Genomic DNA, 17,258 nt, shown 5'->3' with positions numbered 1-17,258 from the left:
GGCGAATCGCAGCATGAGCGGCTCGCCGTCCTCGTTTAGGTCAAGCTGCTTGTGGGAGGGGATGAGCTTGCTTTTCTCGACGATCGCCTCATCCTCCTCATACAGAGCATCCATCATGCTCTCCGGCGAGAGACCGGACGCGTCGCCGCCGCCACCCTCGCCGCCACCCTCGCCGCCGCCGCCGCCGCCAAAGAGCGCCGCCATCAGCCTCGCGTCAGATTCCGCGTCGGCCTGCTGCTTGGACACTGACATCGTGACAGCAGCTCTGTGCTTGTGGGAGGGGATGAGCTTGCTTTTCTCGACGATCGACTCATCCTCCTCATACAGAGCATCCATCATGCTCTCCGGCGAGAGACCGGACGCGTCGCCGCCGCCACCCTCGCCGCCACCCTCGCCGCCGCCGCCGCCGCCAAAGAGCGCCGCCATCAGCCTCGCGTCAGATTCCGCGTCGGCCTGCTGCTTGGACACTGCTATCATGTAAGCAGCTCTGCTGCCGCTGCTGCTGCTGCTGCTGCTCGCGGCTAGCCTCGGACCGCCATGCCATGCCAAATACGCTGCATGGCCACCGAGCGGAGGCAGTAGCAGCAGCATGCTGGCGTGCGTCGCGTGCGAGGTTGGGTCGTGCCGTCGACGAGCAGACAGGCCATTTGCGATGATGCAGCCGCGATGCCGCGAATGCGTTCGCCGAGAGAGGGCAGGCACCCCATTCGCACCAGGGGTGCATCTTTTGTTTTTTTGCAAAGAGAAACCTGGCGTGGAATTTGCCCGAGCTAACATCCACCCCGGGCTCTTTGATAACTATTCAGGGAAAAAACAATCTACTCAGAGCGATTTTTTGGCGGCAGGCTCTTCGCAGTTTATCTTGTGATCACGCTCGAGCCTGTGAATAGGCCCCGGAGGCCTCAACCCGACAAATGGTTGAGGGGGGAATAACTAAATAGAAAACAAAGAAAAAATCGTGCAGCACTCACCGAACACGATGCTCGCCCGTGAGTATGCTGCGAACGACGCAAATTCTTTTGTTTTTCGCGCTCGGATCCTCCCGCTCGGAACGAGCGCGATGCTCTCCGCGAACCTCACCGCCTCCTTTGTGGAGACCAAGACCGACGGCCAGCACCTCTACTGCGCGTCATGTTGCCGCTTCCACGATCGCGACGGCTTCAGCATGGTCCAGCGACGGAAGCCACCCGGCCGGCGCTACTGCACTCAGCCGGCGCCAATGCGGCGGGCCGAGCTCGACGCCGATCACAGTGCTCCAGCCGAGCCAGAGCTGACCGCCGCCGCCATCGTCGACGGTGCCGCGCGTGCGCGCGTGACGCTTAGCGACCCGCCGGCCATGCCTCAGGACCGCAATCAGGCGGAGAGGGAGAAGCGAGCGGCCGCCCGTGGGCAGGTCCCGCTCGGCTCGGAGGCTTCCGAGAGGCTCCTCCAGAGGCGGGCGAGCAGGCTGCCCGCGGCATCGCGGCGGTCAGGCCCGGGCACCCGAGCGGCGTCGACGGCGGCGGCGGCGGCGGCGGCGGCGAGGGCGGCGGCGAGGGCGGCGGCTCGGCCCCGCACGGAGGGGGCGCGGCTGAGGCAGACGTGGGCTAGTTCGGCTGGCACTGTCTTCACAAAGGCGGGCTACAAAAACAAGCAGACGGGGCGCACCCGCTTCAGGCGCGGCTGGGGGCGCCCGGGCGGAGCGTGTGATATCCCGCTGCGCAGCTTCGACTTTGACTACGAGCGGCTGCGGCGCGAGGGAGTGCTGAGACCCGTGGAGCCTCGGGCGCTCACGCTTTCCAAGGGTCTCGTCCCGTTTGTCACCGACGGATGCCGGCCGGTGCCGTCGGGCAGCGCGACGTGCGGGCAGGCCCTGCTCGAGACCACAACGACGCTGAGCCTCGAGCAGCTCGGCATCGTCCGCCAAGAGGTCAGCCCGGACCCCTCGGTGAACTCGATGCTTTTCATAGACCTCAACGAGGCGTTCGCGGCAAGCAGCGGGCTGGGCACCGCCTTTTTGTTCGCCTCGCCGACGGGCGGACTGCGACGCGCGTCCGATATCTTTGGCCGCACAACGGTGCGCAGCCGCTCGCGCGCCACCCGTCAACGTCTCCGGTCCGAATGGGTGTCTCCAGCCTTGAATAGGGTGTGTTCGGCATCTTGGTCTACTACGACCGCACCGAGACAACGGGCAAGCTGATGCCGTACGGAGCCGAGGCGGTTGGCGCCAGGCGCGTCCGCGCCCCACCCTCGACGCCCGCTCGCACCCCATCGCGCCCGCCCGCCCTCCGGCTTCGCCCTCCCCTCTCGCTCCGGCCGTCTCCCGCGCCACGCCGCCATCGCGCGAGGACCGTCTGAGGGATGGTTTGCACCTCCCTCACAAGGCGCCTTGCCGTGGCAGTCATGGTGTGTGCGCGTGTGACGGCGGACGAGATCTCGCCCGCGCGCCTCGCCCGCCCGCCCGCCCGCCCTCCGGCTTCGCCCTCCCCTCTCGCTCCGGCCGTCTCCCGCGCCACGCCGCCATCGCGCGAGGACCGTCTGAGGGATGGTCCGCACCTCCCTCACAAGGCGCCTCGCCGTGGCACTCATGGTGTGAGCGCGTGCGACGGCGGACGAGATCGCCCGCGCGCGCGCCCGCCCGCCCGCCCTCCCTCCGGCTTCGCCCTCCCCTCTCGCTCCGGCCGTCTCCCGCGTCACGCCGCCATCGCGCGAGGACCGTCTGAGGGATGGTCCGCACCTCCCTCACAAGGCGCCTCGCCGTGGCACTCATGGTGTGAGCGCGTGCGACGGCGGACGAGATCGCCCGCGCGCGCGCCCGCCCGCCCGCCCTCCGGTTTCGCCCCCCCTCCCCCGCCCTCCTGGTGGTAGGTATCGATAAGCCTCCCGTCACCCCTCTGTGTTGCAGGGTCGACGTCACGTGGCTCGAGCGGGGAACCCCCACGCCGTTCTCGGGGAGCGTCGTGGAATTCAGCGCGGCCGACGAGCTCCACCTCGTGCAGTATGACGACGGCGAGACCAAGTGGCACGCTATCCGCCTCGAGGAGGAGCTCGGCAGTCTGACGTGGACACGGGGGCGGCCGAGGGCGGCGGTGCGCTGATCTAGACTATGCAGCGGCGCCGTTTAGCTTTTGTCAACCCGTGTCGCGACCCCTGGCCAGGTTGAGGCGGGCGACGACAGCACGCCTCACTACATCTCGTACAACGCCGATACCCGCGTGCTGAACATGTACCCGAACGTGGCGGTGCTCGAGGATGCCGACGTGGACGACCCGGCCTCGTTTGCACGCCGCCTGGCCGAGGCGCCGTACTACCTTCGCGTGGTGGAGGACGCGTGGCTGGTCCGCCAGCTGTTTGTGCGGGCTGCTGACCCCGGCGCGCTCTCGACGCCGCACGCATGCTCGAAATCGCTCGCGAAGATGCAACGCGTTGCGCTGCAGAATAGAGAGAGGAAACGTGTCTAAGAGAGAGTGTCGCTATGGTCCTCTCGGCACGGGGGCAGGCTCGCTTCCGCTACTGATTTCTTGTCCGCTCCAAACACCAAAGGGCGACAGAAGGGACGATCTCTCCCCGGTCTCTCACCACAGACCACCCGGAGAGCGGCCCGCTGTGCAAGTTTCTTTCTCGACCATTGGTTTGCCGTGTGTTTCAGGTTTGTTGTTGGCAAAGCAAGACACAGAGCTCACACACGAAATCACATAGTAGTGGGTGGAACAAAGCGAAAGCACGCGCCAGTCCGCACCTGTGTCGAGCCAGTCTGCTGGGCGAGATTGAGTTTTGTTTGTTCAATCCTCGACCATCTAAAAAAACGCATTTCTTAGCTCGTAAAATTCGTTGCTCGTTCATCAGGCCGGAGTCTCCAGAATAGTGTGGGACGGACGGATCGACTTGGATCGACTTGCACGCCGGACGATGCGCGATTACACATGTGATTCCACCCACGTGCTGCGCACTCGTCTGCCTCGTCTCCAAGTCGCACGCCGTGCGGTGTCCACGGCGCAGCACAGTGCGAGTCAGCGCGCCGCTGGAGGGGGAATGTGCGCCCGCGCTTCTCCAGTCTTCAGCTTGCAGGCCAACACAAGCGTCGGGCGGCGCATTGTGCCACATCATGGTACAAATCCATCTAATCAGCGCCGTCCACCCGCGCCTTTGCGGTCAGGGACTTCGTACTGCCTCGCGGGGCGGCTCGACAGATGGTGCCAACAGAGTCGACCACAGCACGATGTTCACGCGTCGGCGGCATGGGTTGGGAAGCCACGAAACACTGCTCGTCGGAACCGCGCGATCAATCTCCCAACCTTTGGGTTGCAGTCGTTACGTATCACCGGTGCGGCGCCCGTCCAGCCGGGTCGCTATACTTTGCTGACAAAAAGCGAGGGGTGACGGGCTGCAGCACCAACGCGACTGCAGGCGGAGCCTCGCCATCGCCACCATAGGAGGCTCTGCGGCGGAGCCCTGGCGATGGTATTTGAAGGCGGTGAGTCCTGAACTCACGCGCCGCTGCTCCGAAAAAATTCTCGCCCCGTCTTGTTTCTCTCTTGCCTTGCCTCGGCGCTTCGATCGAAATGGAGGACATAAAGAAGGGATGTATGATCGCCATTGGCACCGGCAGGTCGACGAAGATCGGCAAGGCCACATACGTCGACAAAAAACGGAAGGAGGTCCAGGTGCAGTGGCAGCGTGTGCCCGGCGCGTTCTCGAACCACTTCTCCGTGCATGCCGTCGGCGCGAAGACGCCGAAAAAGAGGCGCATCCGCAAAGCCACTGACGTCGACCTGAGCGCGTACCGCGACGCTCACCTCGCGCCGCGATGCTCATCGCGCGGCGCTGCACCAGCGGCGGCCGGCGAGGCGAATGGCGAGGCGGCTGACGAGGCGCCTTCCGGCGGTCTCACAGAGGGTGGCGTGCCGGCGGGCTACACCTCGAGCCCAGAAATGAACGGCGTCGAGGTGCCGCAGCAGGCGGCAGCCTCCGATGCGGTCATGACAGCTGAGCGAGGCGAAGAGGAGGCGGTGCCGGCGTGGATCGACAGTGGCGGGCGGGTCAACGCGACGTTCGAGAGAGGCGGCGTGAGCGGCCTCACGCTGCTGATGGACGCCGCCCACCACGGCCACGAGCTGCTGGCCGCGACGCTGCTGCAGCGTGGCGCTTCGATCAACCTGCAGGACAGCGACGGCAGCACCGCGCTGACGTTCGCCGCCGGCGAAGGCCACGAGCGGGTGGTCGAGCTGCTGCTCCGGCACGGCGCGGAGCTCAACCTGCAGGACAGCGGCGGCGGCACCGCGCTGATGTACGCCGCCCTCTTCAACCGCCCCGCCGTCGTGCGGCGCTTGCTGCGGGCGGGCGCAGACACAGCGACGCGCAATGCGAGCGGCAAGACGGCGCTGCAGCAGGCCAAGGAGAAGGACAACGCCGAGTGCGTCGAGGCCTTCAAGAAGCACGTCCAGGAGGTGGTGGCGGGACGGCCCTCGGCGACGGCAGTCGGCGGCGCAGGCGCAGGCGGCGCTGCCTCCGGCGGCGCTTCCTCGGCTGGATCGAGAGTCGCGAAGGATGCCAGCGAGAGCGCCGCCTGCTGCTCCGGCCGCGGCGCGGGTGAGCGGGGAAAGAACCGAGGCCAGCCGACGGCCGGCGAGGAGCGCGCCACGAGTGCGTGCAGGGCGAGCGGCTCGTGCGCGCCGGCCTCCCCCCGTTTCTAAGGTCCGCACGCCTGCAAACTGCCAGCACACCCGCCCACGCTCATCCGTATCGCGCCCGCGTCTTCAGGCTGCCAAGTGTGCGGCCCGGACGACCCGGACGCCCGATCGAGGGTCGCAAACTCGTGGCCGGCTGCGGCGGGCAAGGTTTGCCGTCCATGCGAATCCGCAGGCAAAAGCGAGGAGCTCAAGCGGGCTTTTGAGCACATGACAACCACCGTGCGGAACACGTATCCAGATCTGCACCCGTTTCGGGCCGCAGTCGAGCACTTGTGCTCCGTCCAAGACCCAGCCGTCAACAGCCCATGCCTTGTACTCTCGACCGCCAGCCAGGCCTTCCTCGACACCGCCTCCGACTCGGATCTGGACGAGATTGGGCTGTCGCTTCTCGCGCTGCCGTGGTACAACCTGGTTTTCAGCCCAGTCGGAGCCGTCCCCGCCTTCAACGCGCCTGCGGAGATCGCGGCCGTCGAAGACCGCGTCCAGAGGATTGCAGAGCACCTCGCGACGGGGACGCGCCAAGGCGTTCCCATGGTTCAAGTATCAGTCGTTGCAGACGGCCGCGAGATCAAAGAGGCGACGCAGGCACAGGTCGACGAGGCGTTCGCCAGTGGCGCCAAGTTTGTGGTACACGAAGGAGAGTGCGCTCGGAACTTGATCTACGACGGCGACCGCTCCCTCCCATTCTTTTCCTCCAACCAGGACGGAGAGAAGTCAACCACGACCGCGGTCAACGCCGCGCTTCTCTTCGACAAGACGACGTGCGGCAGCCACGCCGTCGTCGTTCGATTCAATGCGAACACGGCGACGTGCCACTGCCGATGGGAGCTGTTCCTGTCGCGCCGCGCAAATGGCGTCACGCCGCGGCCGGACCTGGTCGAGGAGGACGACGAGGACGAGGACGAGGAGGCGGAGGCAGGCAGCGGCGCCGGCAGCGCCGCCGCCTCGCTTCGGCCTCACTGCTTCGGGCCGAAGGAGCACACGGACCGCGCTGCGCACATCAACATCATTCGCTTCGTGCTCGAGCCGGTCTTCTCGGCGTTCATCGCCGCCGCCGACAGCAGCCTCGGCTCGAGGCCCATCGTGGAGTGGTACGCGTTCTCGGACTCCAACGGCCTCGTGGGTGGCGGCAGCGCTGCCGCCTCGCTGCTCGGCAAGAGGGCTGCGAGCTCGCACCGCATCGGGCCGAGCGACGCGTGGCTGTACGACTTCGAGAAGCTCGGCGTCGCCTTCGCACGCGTGCCACATGTCTGCAACTTGTTCGCTCTCGCCGGCGCTCGGCTCATCCCGCTCGAGGAGGACTCGAGCAACCTGGCCGACTCGGAGCTCGCCGTCGCGGCGGTGGGCGCGGCGGCCGAGTGGTGGCGGGGCTCGTCGAGCCCGCTGCCACCGCGCGACGACGTGCAGGCGGCGCTCGAGGAGCTCATCGTGGACGTGCTCGGCTCCGTCGCGCCAACCATCGTCGCGACGCTGGTCGCCTACAAGGCCACCTTCTCCGCCGCGAGCTGGGCAAGGTCCGTGGAGCGCCTTGAGAAGAAGCGCCTCACCGACAGCGCCGGCGGCGTGCGGTCCTCGATCACGCTGGACGAGCTCGGCAAAGTGTCGATCGACGGGCTGGGCGGGCACGGCTTCGGCCGCCTCGCGTGCATCAACGGCGCCAAGTCGGAGAAGCGGACGGCTACAGCTACTGCCGCTTTGATCAAGGCCGTCATCGCGGCGCAGCTCAAGCACAACGCCACGGTGGCCGAGGACAAGCGCGTGCAGCCGCTCGTCGCCACAAAGAAGTACACGTACCGGCAGCTCGCCTTCGCGCGCCGGCAGCTCTCCCGCCTCTCGGCCGCGCCCGTCTCTGAGGCCGTCCTCGTCGCCTTCAACACCGAGGCGGACGCGCACAACGCCTCGGCGCCACCGGGCAAGACGGTGGCGCGGCTCGACGTCGAGCGCAGCTACACGGTCACGCAGCTCGCCAAAGCGCGCGAGCAGCTCACCCGCCTCTCGGCCGCGCCCGTCTCTGTGGCCGTCCTCGTCGCCTTCAACACCGAGGCGGACGCGCACAACGCCTCGGCGCCACCGGGCAAGACGGTGGCGCGGCTCGACGTCGAGCGCAGCTACACGGTCACGCAGCTCGGCGAGGCGCGCCGGCAGCTCACCCTCCTCTCGGCCGAGCCCGTCTCTGTGGCCGTCCTCGTCGCCTTCAACACCGAGGCGGACGCGCACAACGCCTCGGCGCCACCGGGCAAGACGGTGGCGCGGCTCGACGTCGAGCGCAGCTACACGGTCACGCAGCTCGCCGCCGCGCGCCGGCAGCTCACCCGCCTCTCGGCCGCACCCGTCCCCGAGGCCGTCCTCGTCGCCTTCAACACCGAGGCGGACACGCACAACGCCTCGGCGCCCAAGGGCATGACGGTGGCGCGGCTCGACGTCGAGCGCAGCTACACGGTCGCGCAGCTCGCCGCCGCGCGCTGGCAGCTCACCTGCCTCTCGGCCGCACCCGTCCCCGAGGCCGTCCTCGTCGCCTTCAACGCCTTGGCGGACACGCACAACGCCTCTACGCCCAAGGGGAAGACGGTGGCGCGGCTCGACGTGAAGGGCACCTACACGATCCCGCAGCTCGGCGGGGCGCGCCGGCAGCTCACCCTCGCAACGAAGCGCGTCGCCTCGGGTGAAAGTGCGCTTGTCGAGCTGCTGGAGGAGAAGCTGACGGAGCGCGACGCGGCAGGAGCGCTGGTCTTCCGAGGCCGCGGCGGCGGCCCTCAGTGTGGCGGCCCTGACTGGGCGCGGCTCGGCAAGGACAAGTCGATCGCGGTATACGTGAAGCACTGCGCATCAGAAAAGGCGATGGCCCAATACCTCTCCCGCCGCTACAAATCGTATCCTGATCTGGCCGCCCACGTCGACGTCTTCACCGCATCTTGGGAGGCCCTGCAGAGCGAGATGTACTTCGCCATTGCGGGCCTCGTCGATCAGCTCTCTCTCGGTAAGGGCGTGATGCGACGCCAGGACTGGGAGGCGGCGGTAGCCGAGGTGGCCAAGGTGCCCGGCCACTGCCTCGCCGGCCTGAGCGCACCGCAGCTGCAACGCCGCTGGTCTCGCCCAGCGGGCTTCAGCTCGGACACGTCCTCCGGCACTGGCACCTTCGCGCTCATCCTCGCAGCAGAGCTGACACCGGCGCCGCCCGAGCGGCGACTACTCATCAAGATTGCGCCCGAGGCGACGGACGCATGCGGCGGCACCATCTGGTACGACCACACGCGCGGCGTCCTGTTCAACTCGGGCGAGGTTGCAGCGCAAGACGTGTCCGTGCGAGTCGGCGAGAGGATCCAGGCGCGGCCGTCCTCGCCATCGGACCCTCCACCCGCCGCGTACGTCCTCGTGCGCCGAGCGGCTGACAAGCCGACGCAAGGCGCCAAGCGCGCAAGAGGCGCGGACGAGCCGCAGAGCAGCGGAGATGGGGCGACGGGCAAGCGTCCGGCGCGCAAGACTGCAGTCAAGGCCAGAGCGGGTATCGCGGCTGCGTGCCAGGAAGAGGCGGGGGGCTCGGAGGCGGCGCCCTCGAGCCAAACCAAGCCGCCGCAGGAGCCGACTGGTGGCAGCACCGCAAGCCCCGACGCGATGGACATGGAGGTGGCGGAGGCCGCGCCGGACGGACTCCCCTCGGTTGAGCCGGCCGAGGGTGCGGACGCGGAGGTGGTGAACGTGCAGCTCGACCAGGCTGACAGCGCCGCGGCAGCCGACATCGACATGGAGGTGGCGGAGGACGCGCCGGCCGAGGACGCGCTGGCCGGGCTCCCCTCGGCTGAGCCGGCCGAGGGTGCGGGTGTCGATTGGCAGCCCCGCCCAAACCGCGGGAACGTACTCGCTGCTGCTGTCATGGGGCGTGCTTACGAGGAGATGAGGCGTGGGCAGCACACCCAGGCGCGGCAGAGTATCCAGCTCGCCCTGACGCACGACGCGTGGCACCCGGATGCTCGCCGACTGGCCCGGGCCTCGCAAGGGCACTTGGTACTGGTTCGCGAAAGCAAGTGCGAGGGCGCCCCGTCGCGGATCGGGATCCCGATGGACGGCTCCCCCGTCGCCGTCGGCCGCGGGGTCCGCATCGAGGGCGTGCCGTGGAACTGGACGTCGACCATCAGCCGCTCCCACGCGGAGCTACGCGTGGGAGCCTACTGGGATGTGGAGATCGCCGACGGCGGCTTCCAGACGCTGGACAGGTGCTCGCTGCACGGCATCACAGTGAATGGCGTGCGGGTGCCGGGTCGACCGCGCCGACCGGCCGACGGCCCCAAGCCGGCGCCGACCGTCGTCCCGGAGGGCGCCGTGGTCGAGTTCGGAGGGCTCGGCCACTGTGTCTACCGGCTCATGCGTGTGGAGTGAGCGCGCCGCAGGTGCTTACCCAGCGGGGGCGCGAGTGAGTGGCGCCTTGTGAGTGGCGCCTTGTGGGACTCGCTGTCGAATGTCCCAAGCCGAGCTTGCGGATTGGACGATATTGCGAGGCGTCGTGCGAGCTGTGTCTCGAGACATCGCGAGAAATTCAGAGTGTACGTCGACGCTCGCCTGAGTCTATGTACTATGAGACATCGGAGGCGAGAGGGTCGAGATTTAGCTGCTGTACCTCTATCCGTCGTCTACACCGAACGCCAGCGTTTTCTTTGCACTTGGCGGCGTATGAGCTCACTAGCTAACAGCGCACAGATTCTTTTTTGCAGGCACCGCGCAATCGGGCAGAGAAAAAATACACATCGGTGGGGAGGGGTCAGGCTGCCCGTCGAGACCTCGAGAGCTCTCCGACACCACATGCAACGACATTCTTTTCCTGTGTTAGTACCAGTGCGCGCCAGTCCCGTGCCCAGTGTTGTGCGAGGGAGTGGTTGTAAAATTCTTTTCCTCCCAACCTCGGGCAGCCAAGCATGGCCAGGCTCTCCCTCTTCCCTTACCCGGCGAGTCCCGCTGCGGTGCAGGATCTGGAGCCAGCGCTGGTTGAGGCTGGCTGCAAGGACACAATCCACACATACGTCGCTGAGGCCATCGTAAACGGCATCGAGCCGTCGTGGCACAAACTCTGCAACGAGCTGCAGAAGCACGTCTCAGTGGGCGCGATCGCAGCGGCCTACGATGCTCTCACGGCGTACTTTGCGTACAGCGTCGACCTCTTCGACACGCATGCCGCCCTCCAACGAGCGCTGCCGGCGCTGCTGAGCGCCTGGCGAAATGCGATGGAAGGCGCGCGGGACCCCACCGAGATTATGCTGGCTCAGATCATCCATGTCATCGGCGGCCGAGCGAGCGCGGACACCCACCTCCCTGCCGACTGCCGACTGCGCGACGGACTCGTCCTTCTCGACGGCTTCGATCGAGCCGAGCTAAACGGCCGGATCGCGCGGGTCATCGGCGACTACAGCGAGGGCCGCGTCACGGTTCGCCTGCAGAGCGAGGCGTCCGCGCCGCAATACGGCGTGGACGACACGTCCACCAAGGACATGCGCGCGCGGATCTTCAAGCTGCGGCCCTACCTCCCTCCGGATGCTGCTGCTGCTGCAGCTCCCCGCTGCGCCGCGCGGATTGGCGAACCGTCGACGCACGGCGGGACGGCGGATGTGAACCGCGCGCTGGGCGACGCACACTCCACCGCCGGCGTCGGCAACGGCGATGCCGCCGAGGGTGCGGCGGACCCGGAGGAGCGTGTTTCACAACTCAATCTTCGACTGCCTCCGCGGCAGCTTGCGGCGGACTTGTATCGGGAGGCGTTCGGGGAAAGCCTCCCCGATGGGCTCATGGAAGGAACCCAAAGGTGGATGGTGGCCAGGATGGCGCTGGCCGAGGCGCAGATAGCGGCAGCGGGGGAGGAGGAGGACGCGGAGTACCCAACGCGTCTTGCGGCGGTCAACGCGCTGGTGGCGGCCCTAATGGCACGGGGCCGTGCGAAAGATGGGCCCGATCCGCAGGCAGTAGCGAATGCAATCGCCGCCGTTCATAGATGCCGCGGCATCGAGCCGGGGCGTATCGCAACGTTGTATGATGCCGCGGAGAGTCTGATCTCGAAAGTGAAGGCTTCCTTCAACAGCGACGAGATGTGCGATACATACCTCTCGATGTCGGGCATGCCACTTTCGGAGATGCTGCAGGGCGTCATGTTGCCACTTCCGGCACTCGTGCAGGATGCCGCACCGGGCGCCTCACCATCATCAGTGGCAGGCTCGGCCGCGCCCGCCGCGCCCGCCGCGCCCGCCGCGCCCGCCGCGCCCGCCGCGCCCGCCGCGCCCGCCGCACCCGCGCCGGCGGCACGCGCTGATGTCCCGAAGATCACCCTCAAGCTGGTCACAGAGGCGGGCAACGAAATCTTCTACAAGGCACCACTCACCCCTCACCACCCCCTCGCCCCTCGCCACCCCCCTCGCCCCTCGCCGCTCGCCGTCCCTCGCCCCTCGCACCCTTTCGCGCGCTCCTTCCCCTCCCGCACCACCGCCGCGCCCCTCCCGTCCGCCGCGCCTCGGCTGCACTGTTCTCCGACTGAGCCAACCGCTCTGCGCCTCCGCAGTGCAAAAGGACGACGCCGCTGTCCAAGGTGTTCAGCGCCTTTTGCGCGCGCCATTGCCAGCCCATGGACGACGTCCGCTTCCTCTTCAACGGCACGCCGCTCCAGCGCGACCAGACGCCAGAGGAGGCGAGCCGCCCGCCGCCGCAGTCTCAGTGCCTGCGCAGTCTCAGTGCCTGCGCTCCCCTGTACCCTGGCGCCCCTGTGCTGGCGCCGCTACGCCCCTGCGCCGCGCCGCCTCTCCTCGACGGCCCGCCCCTCCCGTCACAGGCGGACTTGGCGGATGGCGACGTGATCAACACGAAGGTAGATCTCTCGATCAACCTCAAGGTGATCGAGCGCAGGCGCTACCTCCCTCCGGATGCTGCAGCGGGGTGGCAGCGCATTGGCGAGCCGTCGACGCACGGCGGGACGGCGGATGCGAACCGCGCGCTGGGCGACGCACACTCCACCACCGGCGTCGGCAACGGGGAGGGGGCGTGGGAGGACGGCGCAGAAGTCTTCTTCAAGGCGCGTGCGCCGCCTCGCCCCCCCGCATGCTCCCAGTGCCGCCGCCCCTCTCTCCCTCTGCTGCCGCGGCGGCACCTGCCTCTGCGGCAGCTGCACCGTCTCTTTGGCCCGAGCCGATGCCCGCGCCTCGCTCGGCAGTGCAAGAAGACGACGCCGCTGTCTAAGCTCATGCGCGCCTTCTGCGAGCGCCAAGGCAAGGCCGAGGACGAGGTCCGCTTCGTCTTCGATGGCGAGCGCCTCCGCAGCGACCAAACGCCGGCCGAGGTGCGGCGCCCCGCCCTTGGCCTCTTTCCGCCTGCGGCGCTGGACCACACGCGATGACCCGCCGGACCCTATTCAGGTGGACATGGAGGATGGCGACGTGATCGATTTCTACCATGGCGAGGGCGTGGTCGGCGGGCATGCGCACCCCGAACGAAGGTCAGCGATGGCGGCTCCGGCTCTGTAGGCGCAGAGGAGGAGGAGCCGCCGACTGAGCCGCCGACGGCTGCCGGTTCCTCGCCTCCACGGTCGCCAGAGCATCCGCCGACGGAGCCGGCCCGGCCTCGCACAGTTGAGGAGGCGTTGCTGGACGCGGGTGACGCGCCGGCGAGCGCGCCGCTCTCCCGCCGCGAGGAGAGGCGCCGCCGCGCGTTGGCCAAGCTGAGCGCGCGCACCAAGGAGAAGGAGCGGTGCGCCGAGGCGGAGGAGGCGCTGCGTGCAGCGGCGGAGGACATTGCAGAGGCGCGCAGACACCACCGACCGGCACCGTCGGCACCGGTCGGCTAGTGCACACACAACTCCTACCCCCGTCATCCGTGCCGCGCGCAGGCGGAGCGGAGGCAGAGGCTCGCCGCGGAGCTGATTGACTCGGAGGAGGCCAGCAAGGCGCCGGCGCCCGCGCCCGCCAAGAAGGCTAACAAGAAGAAGAGGAACGGGTTTGGGAAGCCGAAGCGGAAGGGCGCCGCCGCCGCGGAGGCGTCGGAGCCGGCGCCACCGCCCTCGCGGGCAGACAGTCGAGAGAATGCGGAGGTTGTGGACGAGTCGTCGTCAGAGGAGGAGGAGTCAGCGGAGGAGGCGTCTCGGACGCTCACCCTCTCCGAGCTCGTCGCACAGCAGCGGGCGGCGGCGGCCGAGCGCGCACGTGACGAGAAGCGGGAGAGGCTCGAGAGGCAGGCGCGCGCCGAGGCGGCGGCAGCGGCGCGGCTCGTGAGGGAACGGGAGGCCCAGGCGACGGAGGAGAGAAGGCAGCGGGCGCTTATCGCGCAAGCGGAGGCCGAGGTGGCGGCGGGCGCCCAAGCGCGAGCGCGGGCGACGGCGGCGGCCGACGGCCAGGTCCAAGCGGTGGCGACAGCGGGTGCGGCGGCGGGTGCGGCGGGTGCGGCGGGTGCGGGGAGCGCGGGTTCGGTGCGGGTGGCGCAGCCGAGCCGGAGAGTGGCGACCGCGGTGGTGTTGGCGACGGAGGAGGCGGCGAGGGCGGCGGCGGCGGCGGAGGCGGAGGCGGCGGCGGCGGCGGAGGCGGACGAGGCGGTGGCGGCAGCCAAGGGGCGAGCGGCGGGGAGGGCGGCGAGGGCCGCGGTGGCGGCGGCGGTGGTGGCTGGCGCGGCGAGGAGGAGGGCGGTGGAGTCGCGCCGGGTGGCGGAGGTGAGGAGGGCGGCGAAGGAGGCGGCGGTGAAGGAGAGGGAGGCGGCGGCGCGGGAGGCGGCGGAGGGGGGCGGGTCTTTCCTTGGGATCGCCTCCCCCCTCCCTGAGCGCAATAGCGCTCTGACGCCGGTGGCGCCAGCGGCACCGGCGACCACGCCCCTCCCCCTGCGGCTCAAGCGCATCTGCGAGGCGATCGGGTCGGAGCCCGGCCCCAACCTTTTCGCCACCGCGCGCGATTCGGCCGCTACAATAGGCCTAGTTCTCGTGGGGACAGGCTTGCTCGACCAGGTGTCGCAGCTGGAGGAGTGCCTGGAGCTGGGTGCGCGTGGAGAGTAGCAAGTGGGTCGCCAGCCCCGTATAGTTCGGCTCGTTCTCTTGAGCCGTAGAGTAATTAAAGGGTGTGGATGCTGGGTTGACGTGCGATCACCCCCCATGGGTGCCCTTTCTAGTCATTCTAGTGAATGAATTGACTCGTCCCAGTGGATAAATCGTGGGACGCGACCCACTTCGCCACAGACCCGGTCCCGCGCCTCGCCGCTATGCGCTATGCGCTAAGGTTTGCGGCACGCCCCGCACCGTCCGCTGTGCCGCGTTTTCTGTCCGGAGTGAAAAGTCCAACGCGCTCGTCGGTGGCGGCTTCCCCCAACCTGCGCCGCGCTCGGCGAACCTCGACAGCGCCTTCGGTGGCATGCAGCTCTTTGCGCCTGAAGCCTGGAGAGCAGCTCCTCTGCTGCTCACACACTCCCTGCACAGTTTTGAAATCACAGATCCCCCTTTTTAAACCATTTTGGGGTTTGGTCCCGTGCCTTGGGCTACCAGCTGTGACATGCGATGGGCTCGCCCCTCACTGGCCCTCAGTCACTTGTGCTGCGGCTTGTGTGAGCGACACTGCTCGGCGACTGCCGGCACACTGTGAGACCATGGGTGTGAGGTCAAACCACGCTACCAGCGCTTGGTCACATCGGCCCCGAGGTCAGATCCTTCTACTCTGTTGATGACAAGACTTGTTTACCGGCTGGAGCCGAGCAGGAGGGCCCGGCTCACAACCCCCTGGTCAACTCACCCTCCACACCCCGTAGTCTCTCGTCGCGTTCGTTGTTTCGTCCTCTCTCAATTTGCCGGTGACGAGCGCGATGACCGATGTGCGATGTTCATTGTCTGGTTATCGGTTTGGCCGTGGACGGCAAATCGTGGAGGGGCGAGTCACGCTCGGGCGGACAACATCGATGCCGTCGCCGGTACCCTTACTCGAGGACCCCGCCCGGTCAGCGCCCGGTCAGCGCCGTCTACAGCCGCCCGCACTCGCGCGTGGAGACAGAACCGGACTGGACCGGGTCGGGGGTGCCTCCCTCACTCATGAGCCAGGCTCGCCGCCTCTCGCAGCGGCGTGCCGTGTCTGTCGTCATCCACGACTTGCCGCACGAGGTCATGCTCCACATCTGTGAGACGCTGACGCCGCGCGAGACCTGCACCATGATGCTCGGTCTCGGGAAGCGCAGCGTGATCTTTCGATGCGTTTCCGAGGTGGCAATCCTGCGTGGCTCCGCGCTTGGAAAGCAGATCGAGAAACGCGAGGGCCTGAAATGCACAGAGGATGCCCTCAAGTACATCCTAGGACGGCCGGTCGAAAGCAAGGATCACAAGTCCGTCTGCACGGAGAATGCGTGCGCCTGGCTGGCCTTGCCTGCGCCAATGTGCTCGGCTCTCCTCGTCGCGCCGGCCGATTATCAGATCGACGCCCTTCGCGGCGCGGCCTTTCTCGGTCTGCTGCCGCTGGCGCAGCTCCACGCCCGCGCCACCGAGCACGGCGCTTGCGTCATCAAGCGCGAGCACTCCGAGACCGAGAAGCAGGCGTGCAAAGAGGCGGCCGCCTTCTGCCGCAAGGCGCTCCCACAGTCCGACGAGTCGCAGGCCCTCCGACAAGCCAGCGTCAGCATGGTCACCGACGCCGAGCGGCGCTTCACCAACGTCTACCTACAGCTCTTCCAAGACCACGAGCTGCGCCGCCACAATGCTGAGTCGGCCAGCTCTGCCAACACGGCCCTGTTCCGCTTCATCGACCAGCACCTCGCCACCGCCACCGGCGTGCGTCTCGGCCCCGTCGAGAATATGCACAACTCGGCGCTGGTTGGGCTGCTTGCGGGCGGGTTGCTCGGCAACTCGGCCAAAGAGGACGACGAGAAGCAAGACTTCCTCTCCAAGGTACACGGATCGAAACCCGGGCGCCCCCCCGCTGTTTGAAGTCTCACCATCCCTGCTTCACCACTCTCGTCGTGTCTATGGGCAGGTCATGAGCCGTTGCGAGAAGCCGCTCTCGCTCCAACGCTCCCAGCGCGAGCGCCGCTTCTGCGACCTCTGCCTCCAGCCCATCGAGGGCATGTATGCGGGCTGCCGGAGCTGCGGCTTCGATTGCTGCCCGCGTTGCGTCGACCCGGCGTCGCAGCCGACGCACGTCTGCGTGCCGCTGGACGTGGCGACGCGCATGCACCTCTTCGTCGAGCTCTGCCAGACCGCCGATGGCCTCGAGGACGCCCGCCCCAGCGCGATCGCCGCGCAAGAGCAGCTGAGCGCGGCGCAGATCGACTATCAGGCCTTCCTCGCGAAGCGCGCCGAGCACGACGCGACGCTGCTGCGCCTCGCCAAGGGCGGCCATCTGCACGAGCTCAAGATATGGCTCGACGCGTGCTACGGTGGTGCGGCCGCGATGGGGCCGCGCATGGTGCCCGAGCCGCCCTGCCTCGCCAGCCACGTGCGCGACCTCTTTGGCGTGGCTTCTTTGCCTTCATCGACTGCGTCTTCAGCTGGACCGTCGCGCTTGTCACGCAGCTGACTGACGCTGGCAGCACACAACGAGGAGCAACCCACGGTCGAACGGAAGTGAGAACGGTGCTACGTCGCATGGAGCTGGAGCGAGGGTTCCTCGG

General features: G+C 67.9%; 3 protein-coding genes across 3 annotated transcripts; all 3 read left to right on the top strand.

Moving 5' to 3' along the window:
• Positions 1–4,565: 4,565 nt before the first annotated feature.
• Positions 4,566–10,043, top strand: EMIHUDRAFT_222911 (hypothetical protein; the record flags this gene model as incomplete). Its single annotated transcript, XM_005792793.1, has 3 exons — positions 4,566–4,759; positions 5,783–6,545; positions 6,645–10,043. The coding sequence occupies 3 exons, from the start codon at positions 4,566–4,568 to the stop codon at positions 10,041–10,043; spliced, it is 4,356 nt and encodes a 1,451-aa protein (XP_005792850.1).
• Positions 10,044–12,852: 2,809 nt separating this feature from the next.
• Positions 12,853–13,081, top strand: EMIHUDRAFT_49215 (hypothetical protein; the record flags this gene model as incomplete). The annotated part of the gene is made up of 2 exons (XM_005792792.1): positions 12,853–12,975; positions 13,052–13,081. Coding segments are annotated over 2 exons (153 nt in total), but the record flags the coding sequence as incomplete, so codon positions are not given.
• Positions 13,082–15,599: 2,518 nt separating this feature from the next.
• EMIHUDRAFT_454281 (hypothetical protein) lies at positions 15,600–17,164 on the top strand (the record flags this gene model as incomplete). Its single annotated transcript, XM_005792791.1, has 2 exons — positions 15,600–16,536; positions 16,622–17,164. Exons 1-2 carry the CDS (start codon positions 15,691–15,693, stop codon positions 17,162–17,164), a joined length of 1,389 nt encoding a protein of 462 aa, XP_005792848.1. The 5' UTR covers positions 15,600–15,690.
• Positions 17,165–17,258: the final 94 nt, after the last annotated feature.

Source organism: Emiliania huxleyi, assembly GCF_000372725.1.
Source record: "Emiliania huxleyi CCMP1516 unplaced genomic scaffold EMIHUscaffold_105, whole genome shotgun sequence".
Taxonomy (NCBI): Eukaryota; Haptophyta; order Isochrysidales; family Noelaerhabdaceae; genus Emiliania; species Emiliania huxleyi.
This window is presented reverse-complemented; position numbering and strand designations above follow the sequence as displayed.